Source organism: Pteropus medius, unplaced genomic scaffold, assembly GCF_902729225.1.
Source record: "Pteropus medius unplaced genomic scaffold, Ma_sr-lr_union100, whole genome shotgun sequence".
Lineage (NCBI taxonomy): Eukaryota > Metazoa > Chordata > Mammalia > Chiroptera > Pteropodidae > Pteropus > Pteropus medius.
In genome coordinates this window covers 7,556,276-7,574,787 of record NW_024351073.1, presented here as the reverse complement: position 1 = coordinate 7,574,787, position 18,512 = coordinate 7,556,276, and the positions used below count along the sequence as shown (strand labels likewise).

At 35.2% G+C, this 18,512-nt stretch overlaps 1 protein-coding gene across 3 annotated transcripts in view; it reads left to right on the top strand.

Moving 5' to 3' along the window:
• The window catches only part of CDH6 (cadherin 6), a 113,788-nt gene that overhangs the window by 84,136 nt on the left and 11,140 nt on the right, over positions 1-18,512 (top strand). For 2 of the 3 annotated variants that reach the window (XM_039842736.1, XM_039842737.1), the window contains exons 3-7: positions 4,728-5,022; positions 7,979-8,098; positions 10,085-10,252; positions 12,435-12,622; positions 14,440-14,693. In XM_039842736.1, the coding sequence (XP_039698670.1) occupies positions 4,728-5,022; positions 7,979-8,098; positions 10,085-10,252; positions 12,435-12,622; positions 14,440-14,693 (1,025 nt within the window). Of the gene's footprint in view, positions 1-476; positions 481-4,727; positions 5,023-7,978; positions 8,099-10,084; positions 10,253-12,434; positions 12,623-14,439; positions 14,694-18,512 lie in introns of all 3 variants that reach the window. The other variant, XM_039842738.1, reaches the window with a different exon arrangement.

Sequence of the window (18,512 nt, the reverse complement as noted above, 5' to 3'; positions counted from 1 at the left end):
TTATTCCTATCATGTAGATAAGGAAACTAACACTTGGAGAAATTAACTAAATTCCCCAAGGTTAGATAACTTAGCACATTGTATGAATTTATACCCATTTCTTTCCCTCGTTTTAACCATTATGATTGTCCTAGTTAAGGCAGTAACTTGAGGACTCATCAGAATTACGTGGAGGGTTTCTTAAAACAGACTGCTGAGCAACACCCTTTGAATTTCTGATTCTGGAAGAAGGTAGGGCCCAAGAATTTGCATTTCTAACTAGTTCCACCAATCTGCCAAAATCAGGTGCTATCAGTGTTTCGATTTGTAAAATATTCATTAGATATAACTTAGTTAACTCATGCTAAATCATTAACATTAAAATATAGCATATTAAAAATATATAATATAAAATTTTAGTAAAAAATATTTTTATTTACCTTAGCCCTATAATCTCTAAAATAGAATCTACTTCTAATCCCTCCACGTATTTCAAGCAAGGTTGAAATTCTTCCTGACATAAACTCTACCCAACAAGCTCTTCACAGCCATCACAACATTAAATACACTTATTAGCATTATGTACACATGCATTATATAGAAAGAAATATGTGTAAAATGTACATATTCATCTATACTGAATTCAGTTGAGTCTCAGTTAGTCCTAACTTGATTGCAGATGTATTTTCCTAATTTAAAATAACATTCAGTCTATTTAACACAAAGGTGTTAAAGGTGCACTCTCTCTCTGTCGGAAATCCAGTTTCTCCCCTCAATCCCAGTGAAACACTTTTTTACTACAGCTGGTCTCTGATTGTCCAATGACATCTCAGATTGGCAACATTACATTTCTTTAAGGGCCATATTACATTTGCATCACAATCTATGAGCATATTAGCCACAATCCAATTTTTTATTTCGGCAAAAAAATCTATACTTCTTTCCCTCAGCCCCTTTCAGGCTATTGTAGGTACTTTCTTATGTGTGCCATGGAGGTAAACTTTCATTTAGACTCTGTTTTCTGTCTAAGTACATACTTATAATATTCACTTTGGTTTACTGGCTCACAGTGATCCAGTGACGGGTAAAAGAGGAATGAGGCAGCATTAGCCAGTTTTATGAACCACTAAAACTCTATACAGTGAGTGTTATACCTTTGAATTGGAGTCAAAATCAAGTTGAAAGTTAGCCCAAGTAGCAGGTATAAAGATGCTGGCACTGATGTGGTGACACTCTCCATGTAGACAGGGCCATATCTACAATCCAAATTCCTGCATTTATTAGTCAAGGTGCTGCACTTTAAAAAATAATAATAAATCAACAGAAAAACAAACAGATCAAGAGCTATTTCTGGAACAAAATGCTGTAGGTAGAGAAGTAAAAAAGTCCTGCCAGCGCCAGATGAGGTGTGACTTTCTGAAGGAAGTGAATAATTTTTACTTCATGGTGAATTGTTAAAAGTGAACTAGATGATTAAACATAATGGAACAGCCCCATTAAACTGAAATTAGTAAAAAACATGCCTCTGGCAGCCTACAACATTTTATTTGTTGTTGTTTAACTTGCCTGTTACAGTGGCCATGATGAATGACATCACAAAAGAAAAAAATCCAATTAAAATCTAAGTGCTCAATAAACCCCTCATGTCTGCTTGTCACCACCCCCTTCACGAGCACTGAAGTCTTATGTTTCCTCTTTTCCCCAAAAAGAGAGAAAAGAACTGGCCCCCAGTGAGTTCATAGGGAGGAAAGTGGGGAAAGAATACACAAAAGCTTTCGGAGGCTTCTGCTCTGTGCACTCTGTCAGCCTCAGACCCGGCACTTAGAGGAGGATGAGGTGAAACTGTTTTATTATCATACAACGCCTGAGTGAAGAGATGCATTTTCCCACTAGTTTTCAAATATTGATAAGTCAGAATTAGGATAGGCAGAGCAACCCATGTTCACCCTCTTCGCTGGTGTCTCCACGGCCCTTTCATATCGTCTCGGGCATTTGTTCTATAAGTCATCGAAATGGTCTCTCCTGATGGCGAAAAATAAGTTTCTGATTACTTTTACCTGAATAAATCTTGTGACCAGATGTAATATTCACCCACTGAGTGTGCAACAATTACATATTGAGAGAGATGACAGAATGGGCCGAGGGGAGTCTGTAATCTAGTGGAACACAGAATAAATCACGTGGAAAAATGGCAATTGCCTCCTGGTAGAAGAATACTGGCTTTTGATAATAGATTTTACCTTAGAGATAACCAGGTGTTCGCAAAATTGGGTTTTCAAAGTCCTCACAACAAAGTTCTCAAAGTCGAAATAGAAGCAAAAACGTGCCTATTGTGAACTAAGAGCTAATAATAGTAATGATATCTTAAATTCGGAAGGCACTTTATAATTTATGAAACACATATTGTGTTTTTATTACGTTTATGTAGCGATTAATGTAATATTTATATATAGTCTCTAATTAGACCTTCACGACAGCCTTGTCCTGTAGCTCTTATTATCCTCATTTTATTAACAAAGATCCTGGCACAGGAAGGTTAATTGACTCTGCTACAAGCCTATATTTGGTGAGTGAAAAAGAATGAGCAAGGCCTATACGTAGGACTCCTGGTGTGGTGCACCTGCGCTGTCTGAAGCTGCTAACCATCGCCACCCTAGAGCCAAGCCCCACCGGGCGGTGATTTTGGTTTCGTTACTCACGAGTTAATGAAATAGCTATTTAAGAGCTCTCTTCAGTCATTAGAATTTGACGGTGGAGAGTTAAACTTTCCCCAGTGGCTCTTTCTGTGTAATCATGGTTTCAGCGTTCCTTAGCATATCACATTATACAAATCATGGAGTACTCTTGTTTTACATTTCTTCTTGCGTTTGCCTTACTTCTAAGCAATTTCCTCCTGTTCGCATTTATCTTCCATTATTTCTGTCAAATTGCTTTCAAGGCTACTAATTGTATGAATAATCCCTTCCTCAAACTCTGCTATTAACTAGAATTACCTGTATGGCATCGGACGCAGTTTCCCTATCTCTAAAAACAAGGAAGTTGCAACGAATAATCTATAAGGCCTCTTCTTGCACTTGAATTCTAATCCTCTTATTCTTTTACACGAGCTGTGTGATTTGGGAAACACTGCATAAACTGGAACATCAGTTTTCTTGATTCTGCAATGATGGATTCAATTAGCTCATGTTCCCAAAGTGTGCTTCTTGGAAAACTGTTACGGGAAATATCAAAACGGATCACACCCAAAAAGGCTTGTTTACACAAGAGAGTTTGGGAAAGCTAAGTTAAATAAAGTTATGTACAGTTTTGAACTGTAGGCACTCACAGTCTTTCATATGTTAATTGGCACTGGATGACTCCAAGAAAGAAGTATTTCCTAGATTTATTAGACCACAGAACGATCTCAGCATTTTGTAAGAATGATATTCCATGGGATACACTTTCAGAAAGGCTGGGTTACATTACTTAAAAGTTCCTTTTTTGCCCAGCAATCTTATTTTAAAATGTATTTATGGATACTACTCTGAGTATTCCATGCAGTACTAATCAAGAGGACACAAAGTTGGCTTACCTGCTACTACTGTTGCCGTAACTGCTGTAACATGGCCCATATTCCGTTTAGACAGAGTTGAAATAGGTAGAGATTAGCAGCCTTCTCACTGAAACTCGTCTGTACGCAGGTGATACTTATAACTGGGGTGTGAAAGTAGTTCTCAGTAAAAAAACACTTTGAGAATTTGTGAATAGGGCTAGTTAGAAGACCTCTGAGATACTGCCTAAACTTTTGCTGAAGTGCATAAAGGGAAATACAGGAAATAATAGGAAGTTGACAATGTGGAAACAATCTTTGAGATAAGAGACATAGGCTACTTTCTAAGTTAGGATCATCCTCTTCCGCTTCATCACATTCAATCCTTCACCCAGACCCATTTCACTGACTGTTAATCATGTCAGAGCTTCTGCTGTGATTACCTGCAGGAGCAAGAACCCATTGCTTCATAAGGCAGCCTATTCTACCTTTTAGATGGTCCTTTCCCATATCACACTAAAATCTAAGTATTAAATGTTATTACAAGTGATCTTATAAATTATCTAGTCACGGGGTTTTCAAGGCATTGTCCATGGAAGCACTTAAGATGTTTCTCAAATGCTCCAAGTTGAATTTCATAAATGAATAAGTAAATAAATTTCATATCTATGTAGAAAATTGATTATAATCTCTACCATATTAGACTCAAAGAGATTGACTAGCTTCCCTAAATTCACTAAGATAGTAAAGTATAGAGAGGGAACATACCCAGATCTCTCTGATTCAAAAACCAAAATCCTTTTCTCAATAATACAGTGCTTCTCTAGTGTGTCTGTGTACATAAAAGTGAGGAGGAGAGTATATTAGTAGAGCCTGAAAGCTCTAACAAGAATAATGAAAATAGCTTCATTCCAGCCAGGTTAATATGTTCTTGGGTGTCTTGCAATTGCTTTGGCTTTTAGTTTTCCATTCTTAAAAATAAGAATTACTAAATTTTCTCCAAGCTCTATCCCAGTTCTGGAAATTTCTATGATTATATGAAACATGTTCATTAATGAATGGTATTTACTATAGAGAATTTAAGTAATAATAAAAGGAAAAAACCATCACCCCTTAGAAAGGATTGAATGAAAGTTAATGTAGCATGCATCATAAAGACAAACAGTTTAGGATCACATGCTTGACTTTTACTTTCTTTAATTTTTTTTTTCTACACTAGTTACATTCAGACCAGGATAGAGGAGATGGATCACTTAAATATATCCTTTCAGGAGATGGAGCAGGAGATCTCTTCATTATCAATGAAAACACAGGGGATATACAGGCCACCAAGAGGCTGGACAGGGAAGAAAAACCTGTTTACATCCTTCGAGCTCAAGCTATAAACAGAAGGACAGGGAAACCTGTAGAGCCTGAGTCTGAATTCATCATCAAGATCCACGACATCAACGACAATGAACCAATATTCACCAAGGAGATTTACACGGCCACTGTTCCTGAAATGTCTGATGTCGGTGAGTGAGATGTGATTTCAACCATATAATATTTCTCCTCTAGTACATCAACTGAATAAAGAATCCTATGAGTGAAATCTACTGAGTTGAATAAATTTGGTTGCTAAATTCTAAAAGTATCATAATTCGAATTATTTATGTCCTGTCTGTAGGTATCCCCGTGTTTCCTAATATCATTCTAGTCTCATTTTATTATTTTTGAGGAAACAGCATTTCCTCTCAAGATGAAGGTATGAAAAGTGGCAGGGTGAGAGTTGGAGACAGAAGGAGAGACCATCTCATCTACTTCCTCTCTCACTCCATTTCTTAGGAAGCCTTTTCTATTTCTCTTAGCCCATACTGGTATTAGGCTCCAGGTAAGGATATCCCCAATGGAAACAAAAGTCTGGATTTACCATTCAGACTAAAGAATAATGATGGTTGCTTTAAGTAACTATATTTGGAGAAGAGACTCAAAGAAAACTTTTTTTTAATCCATAAATAATACGCATAAGATATTTAAGGGATATATCCTTTACTAATTGGTGGAAATTAAGAAATTTAAACAATAGGGAGAATTGATATTTTGTACACAATTCTACAACCAATTTTAAAGTTAATATGTATATTTAATTTTCTTAGATTGGGAGAAGGTAAACAGTGTACACTAAGAAAAATTCCCACTCTTAGCCACATTAATACACTTCATGGGAGACAATGACAAATTTTAAACTACTTGTGTAAGGATTATTTTAATTTTCATTCAGTGTCAAATTCAAAAGGGCTAACTTACATAATAAAAATGTTTCTATAATTCTGTGAATCATAAAGCAGAGCTGTTTAAGTTCACAGTTCCAAGACTTTAAAAATAGCTAATCCATAGAAATAATTATAAAACATCTAAATTTTTCTTGCAAAGAAGTTGCTTATCTCATTACTCGAAGTTACTTTTTCTTTTAAAATAAATCACAGACCATCACCAAGCAAAAAGGAAGATTAGAATTCCTTTAAGAGGAAGATTTGTTAGAAACAATATTTTTCCACTAGGTGGTAAAAGGCAGGAAAAATTAATAAAGGATATTCTTGTCATCCGCACCACCCAGAGCAATCATAATCAGATGTGCAAGTTGTCACTGTACAACCATAGGGGGTGCCATTCCCTTTTGAAGCCATTATAGAATTAAATATGTATTACAAATATTTAGGGGTAGCTGACAGAAACATGCTTTGAGAAAGGGAAGGCTTTTTTTCTAATTTGCACACAGGCGCAGTTATGTTGATATTCATCATTATCATAAATTAACATGTCATTATTCTGATATATAAAGACATCTTTAAGAAATTACATAAAGAAACAATAGCAGGCTGGTATAAATGAACTCTGGTTGCAAACAGACCTGAGTTTGAAGTTATCGCTACTAATAAGCAGCAGTGTGGCCTTGGGTAAATGACTTGATTTCCCTAATCTTCCAGTTCCATAGCTATAAAAAATAAATAATAAATGTCAACTTCAAGAGTTATCATGAAGACAAAAGATGAAAACAAGTACAGAGCCCCAGTAAAATATCTGGCAACTAGCAGGTGCTCAAAACATCCAGATAATCACATTCTAAAAACTATTAAATTGTGTATTAATGTCAAATACGAACATGTTTGACTTCTATTAGCTCTCGCTCTAAAATCATATGACGGTCTCATTCTCCCCAACTCCCTCGCTAAATTAAAAGGATGCATGCTCTATCTCATGCACCAACATTTGTACATCCCGAGCATCCAACCTTGACACAATACATTTGTTCAATAAATGAAATAGGTTAGATATTACAAAAGCAATGTAAAAATTCTAATATTCCCTAAATGTAACCTCTCTGCCCTGTTCATGGACAGAACTCTAGTAGTATCCTTACTAGTTATCGAATATGAATACCAAAAGTCGGCCATAAAATGATCTTAATCAGAAGGTCTTCCCCTTTTTTGGAAGTCATAGACCCCTTTGAGAATCAGATAAAATGTATGGAACTTCTCGTCAGTGAAATATACATGCAGGCATATACATAAAAGTTTGCATGGCATTTTATTGGGGTTAGGAGCACTTGAAGGCTATTAGGCAAATGTGGTCCCTAAAATAATAATGCTGATCGAAAACATCAAAGCCTTCTTTGTACACTTAATTACAATCATTTTGGTATTATAAGTTCCATATGTGTCTCCTCTGCTGTTTCAATTAATTCTTTATTTAATCCAATACTACCTCTTCTAAGGTTCAAGGCCTTTCAGTCTCTTAGAATTATCAAATAGATGTATCATTTAGGATGCTTTTATTTCCTAGTAACAGAAAACCCAATTCAAACTAGTTTAAACACTAGAAGTACTTATTGGCCACATTACTTAAGTCCAAAAGTGAAATGGGCTTTAGACGTGGTTTAATTTGGGTTCTAGCTATTTCTCTGCAATTTTCTATCTTATTCAACTTTGTTCTCAGGTTGCCCTCTCTAGGGTCACTAAAATAGCTGCTGCCTTCTCAGTCTCCACTTCAGCACATTACAGTTTAGGAGAAAGGGCATCTCTGACACAGAATTTACAGCAAAATCATGAGTGGCCCCTTGACAGGACAACTCCTAAACTAAGCCCTGTGGACAAAGTCTTGCAAGATTCAGATTGACTTGAGCCTGGCAAACTTGAAAGAAGCACCATCGCAAGAATCCAATCAAATCCCCTCTTTGGAGATGAATTGAAATCAGTTCACCCAAAGCCATGATCATTCCCATGCTTCCTAACAACATTTATAAGTGGTGATAACATTCTTTTAGAATGAGGAATCTAAGGCTATTTTAATCTAGCATACTATTGAAGCTCCCCATCCCCTTGCCTTGATAGTTTTATACAAAAGTAAGATCATGCTTTCTTTTTATGTGTGTGTATCAAGGATCTGCAATGGGTCCTCAATTTATTTTGAATTCATGTTGTGTCATTACAGGCACATTTGTTGTCCAAGTTACTGCAACTGATGCTGATGATCCAACTTACGGGAACAGTGCGAAAGTTGTGTATAGTATCCTACAGGGGCAGCCCTATTTTTCAGTGGAATCAGAAACAGGTTAGAATTGCTTTTTGATCTTCTTTTTACAATCTATAATTTTCATTGACATGCTCCACTTAGCTAACGTATTTTTAAATAAAACCCTCAGTGTGATCGAATTTTCTTAGATACGTCTGCCAAATACCAGTGATATATTTATAAGCATAACACCCAAATCATTTTAATCAAGAAATCTGACAACGGATCTTTTATCCACCATGTTTAAATATGGTAGATTCAGAAAAATTATACATCGATTTTTTGTTTTCTTCCACTTTTGGATGAAGCTAGAAGGCCAATCCCTTCTGATGGCCATTTTAGCTCTTTATAAATATTCTGAGTCTTCTTTTTCTAGTTGTTTGGTAGGATTGCATCTCTCTACCCTGTTCTGAAGCCAGATGTAGCCATATGATTTATTCAGGCCTATAAAATGTAGCAGTGATGTGAGTCACTTCTAAGCTAAACTTTCAGACCTGGTTTATACAATCTACCATGTTCCATTCCTCTTGCCACAGTGGCCATGGATGGAAACCGATGTTGACATACATCTCCAGCCTGGAAATCTGAGTGTTACCATGAGCATAGTTTCCTGTTGGTCTGCTCAGAGCATGAGCAGAAAATAAACTTCAGTTGTATTATGCAACTGAGATTTTACATTGTTTATTATCACCTCATTGTCTGTCCTATCCTAACTGATGTAGCCTTAATAAAGTGGATTTTGCCTTAATGGAACCCTTTTCTCGACATCTCATTTTTCTGCACTTTCTCCACAAAATAGTATATAAATATGATTTTTTTTAGTAAATATTGTTTGTACTGTCTAGTAAATGCTACACTTCTCCTTGTTATAATAGGAGTCAAGTTCCTTTTATACATTTTTCAAGCATCCATTATTAGTAGTAGAAATAAAAACCTTTCTAAGTTACTCATCCAGTTGAAATCGATGTGTTAACAGGTGCAATAAACTTGGAAAGAAGCCCAAGGAGAAAGAAAATGTTGAGTTAAAAACAATGAGGATGAAAATTTTAAATTATTAATCTTAAAGCACAAAAGGCTAAGGTGATCTGTATTTAAATAGAGAAGTACTATTATTTCAAGAACAGAAAGCAGCTGCACTTTCAGGACTATAAGAATAAAATCGACCTGTTCTCTAAGGTATTCTTGTTAAAAATAAAAAAAATAAAAAAAGATATTTTCAGCTTCGTTAGTTGTTAAGCACTGGAACGTGTTACCAGAGAGGGTTATAAAGACTTCTCCAGTGCTTTTTTTTGAAAGAAAGTTGTCAATTTAAACATAAATCCTACATAGAGATTAGGCAAACTTTAAGAAGTTTTTTCCAACTAATTATTTTATAACTACCTAACAATAGAGGTAAACTTAACTTAAGAATGTTGGTCACTACCGGGACCCGTTGAACTAATGTTCACATTAGCTTTAGGAAAAATTAAATTCCCTAGGATCATACAATATGGTAATTATGAGAGAACTGATGCTATGTTTTTTTAAGACCATAGTTTTGTGGTTTAGAAAATCCTCAGAACATTTATTATGGTGGGTATATTAGCTGAGCAATTAGCCAACTCAGTAAAGTGAAACTCAAGTCAGTTCATGTATATGATTTCTTAACAATTCCTTCATAATACACCTAAATGTCTTTTACCAAGCAGCTTCAGTCTTATATTACTGTGCCACATGCCAAATAATACCTTGCTGTGTCATCTTGTAACACTTAATATTTATACTACTTATAGCCTCTACTATTGCAGGGTTTGACTTATTCTCTCTGTTTTACAGGTGGGTTTTTTAAAAATATATCTATCTACCCTGCGTGGTTTTAATTTCCTTCATTATAAAGCCTAGCTATAATCATTTTTATGTCACCTAAGACATCTGCATAGTGTTATACAATATCGTGGGTGACAATCTGTATTTGTTTGCATAAATAAATGATTCCTAAAATATTTTTAATATATCCCTTTCCACTTCTGAATTTCATATCCGTAGGTATCATCAAGACAGCTTTGCTCAATATGGATCGAGAAAACAGGGAGCAGTACCAAGTGGTGATTCAAGCCAAGGACATGGGCGGCCAGATGGGAGGATTATCTGGGACCACGACCGTGAACATCACGCTGACTGATGTCAACGACAATCCTCCCCGTTTCCCCCAGAGTAGGAACATTTGATGGAATGACTTTCTTCAGTGCATTTTTGTAAAACTCTAACTTCAAGAATGATATTTATTTTTCCCTTATTGTTATTGTCAAAATTAGTGGATTTAGTAAGAACCGGCACTTTTATTAAAAATGAGCTGACAGTGCTTACGTTCAATAGATGTGAACATTTATGTTCCTGTATTGGTAATTATCTGAGCAATTTCTGATATGGCCGTGGTCATAAAAGCAACATCATTGTTTTATTTTTCCTTATTAAAAAGACAACCACAGACATAAATTTGCTTGTGCAGAACACATGTATCCAACAAGCATGCCGCTGTTTGTTAGGAAAATTTTGACTTTATATTTTGTGAATTTAATCAGTGTAATCTCTTTTAAATCCTCACAAAGCTCTGTAAGGAGAGGATTTATCATTTTACTGTTTCTAAAAATACATCTGTGGAAATAACTATGTACTTAATCCATTTGTACTCATAAATAGTTTTCTACATTATGGTTAATTGAGATCCTGAAAGACATATCTAAAATCATTAACTCTCATGATTACAGAAGAAGGAAGAAGAAGGAAAAACAACATTCATAAATGCCCACTTTGTATCAAGCAGTGCACTAGACCCTTTCACGTAGAGCACCTCAAGTGGGTACTGGTTTTAATGTAATTTTCTTCCAAGAACAAAATTCCTTTCTGACCATGGTTTCCTAAGAAAATTACCTGAATCCTGTCTTCCAGAAGAAAATAGCTGCCCAAATATTAAATAGAAAACCCACTTAATCAATCATGGCATTTTCTAAAGCTGGTCAGCTAACATTTGCTTCTTTTATAGTAGAGATGCACATGGATCAACAGGAAATAGTTATATTTTCTTGACTTTTTTCAAGTAATTAATCATAGTTGGCTAAATACAAAAACAGAATAGCTAACTAATTTCTGATTAAACAGGTAGAAGAAAGGTTTTAGGAACCCTAAAATATCCCCCACAGAGGCCCAAAGTGAAAATATCAGGATCGCTGACACTTTACCTAAAAACCTCCTTTTCCATACGGGAATGGATAACAAAAGGATTGATCCCCACCTTGATGTCACAGAGACCCTACCTCACCCCGCTGTCTCCTTGGGTAGCCTGTGATCATTAGTGAATAATGTACTGAGGCATGAGAAGGCAGAATATAGAAAGGGGTAGGGGACACTCCAAGTGGAAGTTGAATACACCAGAGAAAAACTTGGCTTGTTATCATTTTAACAAGGATGAGCCCAATACTAGTGGGTTAATATTATTGAAGGATTATATTCTAGTGGTGTCATAGTCTAAATTTTTTCCAAAATAATTTGTATGTATGGTTGGAAAAATGTATGAGATGACATAAGAATATGTTTTGTTTTACTATTTTATTTTTTTGGCCCTTAGTCCATGCTGGCCTGACAGATCTAAGTTGAAACTTATATGTTGCACATGTAAACTAATTTTGCAACATGAGGACATAAGAAAAGTATATGTCTGTGAAATACAGGTTTCTAATTAGTAATATAAAGTCAAAAACGGGAGAAATCTATGCATAGAAAAAATAATATAATAAAACTTAAAAGAAGAAATTAATCAAAAGGAAAAACATTAAGAACTTTATCTTTCAATATATTTACCTATATCCCTAACTGCGACTAGACTAGCTCCATGTGTAAGTGAGAGTATCTACTAGGATTCATTCTCCAAATTGCTGTAATTTATTTTCACCTTCAGTTATTATTAGCAATGACAGAAAGAACTCTTTTTAAAATTACCTAGTAATTGGCTTAAAGTCGCAGTTCAGTTTAAATTCTTTTCTATTCTTTCTGCTAGATTACATTAACAGGAGGCTTTGAAAGCTTCTGCACCCTCTTCTTCTAACAGTTCAGTCTTTCTCACAATCACACCATAAACTTGGAAGCCTATTTACAGGACAAGAAAAGTGTTCTCCATTTGCAAAGAGACGGGTATGCAATAGAAGAAATATTTGTAACAATCATGAAAGTAAAGACGTACGGAAAACAGGGCACCATTAATTATTTTAAGGAAAGCACAAATCTGCTCTCATCCAGGGTAATGCCTGAAAGAACTGCTAGAAAATAGGCTTTGTCTCTATTATGATAGAATATATTTAGTATACACATGTTTGACTTATATATTTCTGGTGGTTAATAGGTACATACCAGTTTAACACCCCTGAATCTTCCCCACCGGGTACACCAATCGGCAGAATGAAAGCCAGCGATGCCGACGTTGGAGAAAATGCTGCAGTTGCATACAGCCTTACTGAGGGAGAGGGGCTGGACATGTTTGATGTCATCACTGATCAGGAAACCCAGGAGGGGATTATAACTGTCAAAAAGGTAATGCTATCTGTTAAATACCATACAAATGAATGCATTTGAGTTTCTCTGGTCCCCAAGTAACTGGAGACAATTACATCTCACATAAATATTCCTCTAGGTTCTCGTTTTACTAAGTATTTTTTTTTAAATACCAACTCTAATTACATTTGAGATCTCTTCAGTTGGCTTTTAGGGGTCTGCAATAATCTTATGCATTTGTTAATTCCATACTTTCAATACATTTTTATCAAGAACCTCTTACGTAAATAAAGAAGCAAATGGTATACATAAAAGTACATAAAATAAATAATATAAATGAACAATAAATTTAAAAAACAGTGCCAGACACTGTTCTAGATACTGGAGGCACAATGGTCCACTGAACAGGATGGTCTCTGCTCTCACAGAACATACATTGTAGGGAGAAAAGAGATAAGGAAATAAATAAACAAACGTGTAACTATAACTTTTGATACATACTTTGAAAGAAAAGAGTAATACAAGCAGAGATAATGATGACCTGAATTAGAAAGAGAGGAGATATAAAGACCACAAAAATAAATTAATTAACACGAATTTCCTGAAACACTTTTAGCTATTTTTAGAACAGAATATAATAAATTTTTTATATTCTGAATTCCTATTCCCCCCATGTATTTATTCACTATTCATCCCCTCAAATTGTCTAGTGTGACAGAGCAGTATACAAAAGTGTGGCAACAATTAAAAACTAATAAACTATGTGCTTCAAAGCTAAAAATAATATTAATTTTGGTTACTTTTTTACTGATTTCATTTATCATGTATGGTGTAATATTTTCTCTCTCCTTTAACACACTGTTATATTTGCTGGTAAATATAAGCATAGGGAAATGTAAATAACAAGAAAATAATTTTTTTCCTCTTTGGATTACATGTCTTAATAACTGGAAACACAATAAAACATGTTTAAGTGACACTCAGACCAATGTTTTATACTATAATATAATTAAGAAGCCCATTAGTGTGCATTAACCTTTTTAATTTTTCTGGTGCCTTATCAGATTCAAACTGAAATTTTGCCTAGCTGACTAAATCACATTCACTAATGTCTTGATTAATTGTGTTTCTAGTGAGTCTTGTCATGTTATCATCTAAAACTAAAAGTCAGCAATAAGCTGACTCTTTTGGGGGGGATTCACTATGTCTCCAGAAGCAGGGATACCATCCTAAAGACCTCTGACAACAATGATCATTACTTTCTTTGGCAAGTAATTAGCCCAATGCCCTTATCAGAATAGCACTTGGAAAATTTTGTCACCTCATGCAAAAAAAAAATTAATCACTTTATATGAATAAGGGAGAGGGAATCATCATGCAAGCCTGTGCTTCTCAATTCTGGCTACACATTAGAATCACTAGGGGAGGTGTTTAAATGTACAGATTCCCATCCTCCCCCCGCAGACACTTTGGTTTAATGGTCCAGGATAAGGCTTAGATATTGGCAAATTTTAAACACTCATCAGGTATACAGTTAAAGCCAGACGTGACAATATCTAACCCAGAATAATCTACCACTCACTCCTGCTTCCAAGTTCCCTTTCCTGGCCACTATGCCTTGCACCCCTGCATCCATTTTCAAGGCAACAGCAGGAATGGTTTCAGCCCATGCTTTCACCGAGATCGTGTGGCATCTGAGCTTCCATACCTTTGCCCAATATCACACCGTGTAGTGACGTGTCTAAGTAATATAATCCTATTCATTTACCAGTGATGTGCACTGAAAATGGTTCATGTCTTGGCTTTCTGTGTCTCATTGGCTTTAAATATGTCATTCTTCCTCCCCCACACACAAGCTCTTGGACTTTGAAAAGAAGAAACTGTACACCCTCAAAGTGGAAGCCTCCAACCCTCATGTCGAACCTCGCTTTCTCTACCTGGGTCCATTTAAAGATTCAGCCACTGTTAGAATTATGGTAGAAGATGTAGATGAGCCCCCCATCTTCAGCAAACTGGCCTACATCCTACAGATAAAAGAAGATGCTCAGATAAATACGACAATAGGCTCGGTCACAGCCCAAGACCCAGATGCTGCCAGGAATCCTGTCAAGTAAGCACACTTCTGCACCACGTCTCTGTTAGAAGTTTCGGTCGATTTATATTGAGATATCTGCCCGCATGTTGGAAAAAATGAATCCTTTTTATTTCCAATTCAACACTGTGTCTTCCTGAAAAACTACTCTAAACAGCATCTTTTCTATCCTTGCTCATCATAAATATTATTTGAGCAGCAGCATACACTTTAAAAACACAAAGTTTGGGAAGGAAAAACATAAAATGAGCTATAAGGAGTTTACTGCTTACATAGAAGAGGTAGAAGGTAATGCCTCTGAATGGCCTGAGATTTCTTTTTTAAGGCCTTAAATATGTTAAAGAGTGATGTGGGGAAAGCGTCATGAGAATCTGTTTTTCAAGTGTGGACAAACCTACCACGTAACACCTAGAAGCAGAATTATGCTCCATTTGGGTGCGTAATTTTTTTCTTTTGCACGAGTAAATAAAAATGAGAACCATTTCATGATACGTGTTTGTCAAATCCTGGGAAAATTAACAGAGCTGAATCCAGTTGATACCATGCAAGCAAGCGCTATTTTCCCTGTACTTTCCTTATGCCTTAGTTGTAAATCATGTTGCAAGAAAGCCCCACTGCCCTAAGACTGTTGATGCTTCAGTGTACACTCTAGAATCTTATCATGAAAGCACTGGAGTGCACCAGCCTGCAGCCATTAGCCAGAAGCTGAGTTGACTAGATGAGAAAAGTGCTAAACCAGAATATCATTGTGTAAATTATTCCCCATAAAGAAAGCAAGCAGGCTGAGAAGCTAGAGGAGCTCTCGCCAGAGAATCCACAAATATATTCTAATCAGGGCACGTGCCTTGTGCTAGGCAGGCATGCTTAAGGCGGTAGGGAAAGACAGAGAAAATGCCAGGTCCTGATCTCATGGAGCTTACATTCTAATTGGGACAGACAGAAATAAGCAGGGAAAAATAAATTGTGAGTAGTAAAATAAGACAGTATGGAAACAATGGGGATCTGGGGTACTATTTTAGGTAGTGTAGTCAGGCTTGGCCTTGGTAGGAAATAATTTGAGTAAATATTTGAATGAAATGAAGGGATGAATATCATGCAGATATCTGGAGGGAAAACATTCCAAGAGAGGGAAATTCGAGGGTAAGGTCTGATAGCTCATCATGTAGGAGTAACAAGGAGGCCTAGGCAGGTAGAAGACAGAGAGCAAAGCAGGGAGTGGTAAGGTATGAGGCTATGGAGAGTTTTGTTAGGTGGTGACTGTGGCAGGTCCCACTGGGGTTTGTAGGCCCTGGTCAGACCGGATTTTACTCCGATTGAGGTAAGAAGCCATTGGAGAGATTTATCTAATCCAAAACTACCTTTTAAAAGGATTACACTGGCTGTGCATGAAGAATATTATTGCAGATAAAAGTCTGAGGCTCTAAGGCAGTCATTTTCTAACTTTTTAGCCATTGAGCCCTTTGTTCAAAGGAAACCTTATGGCAAGTCCCACATCTAAAACACAAAACTGGCTGGCTTGCTTTCAGGGAATAATTTTAAATCATTGGGAAAATAAACTCTGTTGTTCTATCATTCTACTGGAATTGGACTATGGTCAATCCAAAGTAGCCACATGTGAGCTCCATAGATCAAAATTTCCTTCATATACCTTTAATATTATTAATAAGGAAAATGAACAATGGCCTTCACTTGTATAATAAAAGTAATTTTAAGTACTTTCACAACTATTCTCTCACTTGGAGTTTGTTCTGTGTAAAGGAAAAAATCTTAGCAAGTCAATGTCAAGACCAATTTAAAAGCGTTAATGCTGGAAGCTTACAAATGTGAGTTCCGTTTGGTTTCCTCTTTGACGTGTCAACATATTTTTAATTGAAAGAGATAATATCTTCTGGGAATTTAGGCTCAATTTTTATGTCTATTTTTCCTTTTATACCAAATACCATTTTTACCCACTAAATTATTTCATGTTTGTGAAAAGAAGTAGTTAGTTTGTCAAATTGGGTTGGCTGTCAGCTAATTTTGAAGTTTTTGGGGTTTTTTTGTCAGCCCTCCTGTGGTACATACGGATTTAATATATAGATGTAGATTTAAGAATAGAAATATACATAGATATATTGGTATATAAATGCATATTTCAGTGATTCTTTTTATAGGATAAAATTGATTCTTATATTAGGAAAGTACATTTATACATAGATTTTGATTATTCAAGACATACATATTGAACAACTAAGTGTTTGACAATATGTTAGGTACACAATTAATGCTAGAGAATTCTTCCCCCGAACACTGATATATCATTATGCAGGCACAAATCTTTAATTCTTCAATCATATAAAATAATTTTCTCCCAATAACTTTATCACAAATGACCTTTGATTTTCATGAGTCTTATTAAACTGTCACGATAAATACATATTGTGAAAACTTTACATGCAAACACACTTCCTTTCCTAACCCGCAAACTTTCCTGACTTGAGGATTCATTAGAAGACAAATTATTAAATCATAAAATATAATAAAGTTCTAGAAGAAAAAAAAGAGCCACCTAGCCAAATGATCTGCTACAGTCATGGTGAGATTGATTACCTTGTTCTTTATCAATTATGATTACGATTAATGTGACTAGATGGTAAATAGCCTGGATATAAATTAAAAATACTTTGGATAGAAAAACAAAAAATAAATAAGGCTTTATGTGCAAGCATCTCTCCTAAACAATAGGTTTTCTATTAATCTTTAAGTATTCTAATTAAAGAAATGAAATAATGTACATTTCGGTATTCTCCAAGTAGTTATTTTCTCTTTAAAATCAAAAACTGCTTTCAATTAAAAGTTCCTCACCCTGTACCCTTTATTTCAAGGCTTTATGGGAAAATATGATTACTTGTAAAACTTGAAACTATAGTAGGAAGAAAGGAGACAAGAAAAGATTATTGCTGTATACGATTGTAGAAGCTAATAGCGGCAAAAAGCAACACGTCTTAAGCTTGACATTTTTCATGAAGGAAAAATATATTTGTAGATAATTATTGAATTTCTTTCAGAGTCTATGAATATTGAGATTTCCTTTTTCGTAATTATGTGCTATAAATATTTACCATTCTCAAATTAAAAATGAAGAAAGGTGATCAAGCAAGTTCAGTGCTGTTGCCTAAATTCTTAATAAATATTGATTTGTGATAAAAATGGAAAAAAACAATAGCTGTTTCATCTGTTTCAACCCTTTTGATAATAAAACATTAGATTTATATAAATTGAAACTAAAATTCTAACCCAACTTGAGATATATGTACATATCCACTGTGATCTTCATTCATTCTCTTTAAAGTCAAGCTTACATAGCCTACGTAATGGAATATCTATTTTATTTTGACCCCTGCTAAATGACAAAAAAAATAGATTGATTAAAATAAAATGTATTGTTTATTATAATTCACTAGTTATATATTAAAACAAAATAATTAACTGAAATAGACTCTTAGTCAGGCTTAGTAACAAGAATTTGTTTTTCTTAGAACATTCATAATTACACATTTGTGTGACTAATTAGGTCATTTAGTTAAACTGTGTTTCTACTGAGCTGACATTTTAAAATCTCCTACTATGATATTAATTCTTTGAATTCTCCAAACTTCTTCGTAAATATTTATCAAGTTCCTACTCTGCTCTGGGCACTGTGTCCCAGCCCTTTTGGCTCTCTGGTGTCCCGTTCATCCTTAAAGTGATTGGTCCTTAGTGTTTTTCTCCCTTCACTGGACATTCTCTTCCTAGACAATTGAATAGGAAATCTAGGTTATCAGTACAGATCTTTATCTTGAGCTTCAGACTAGTTCT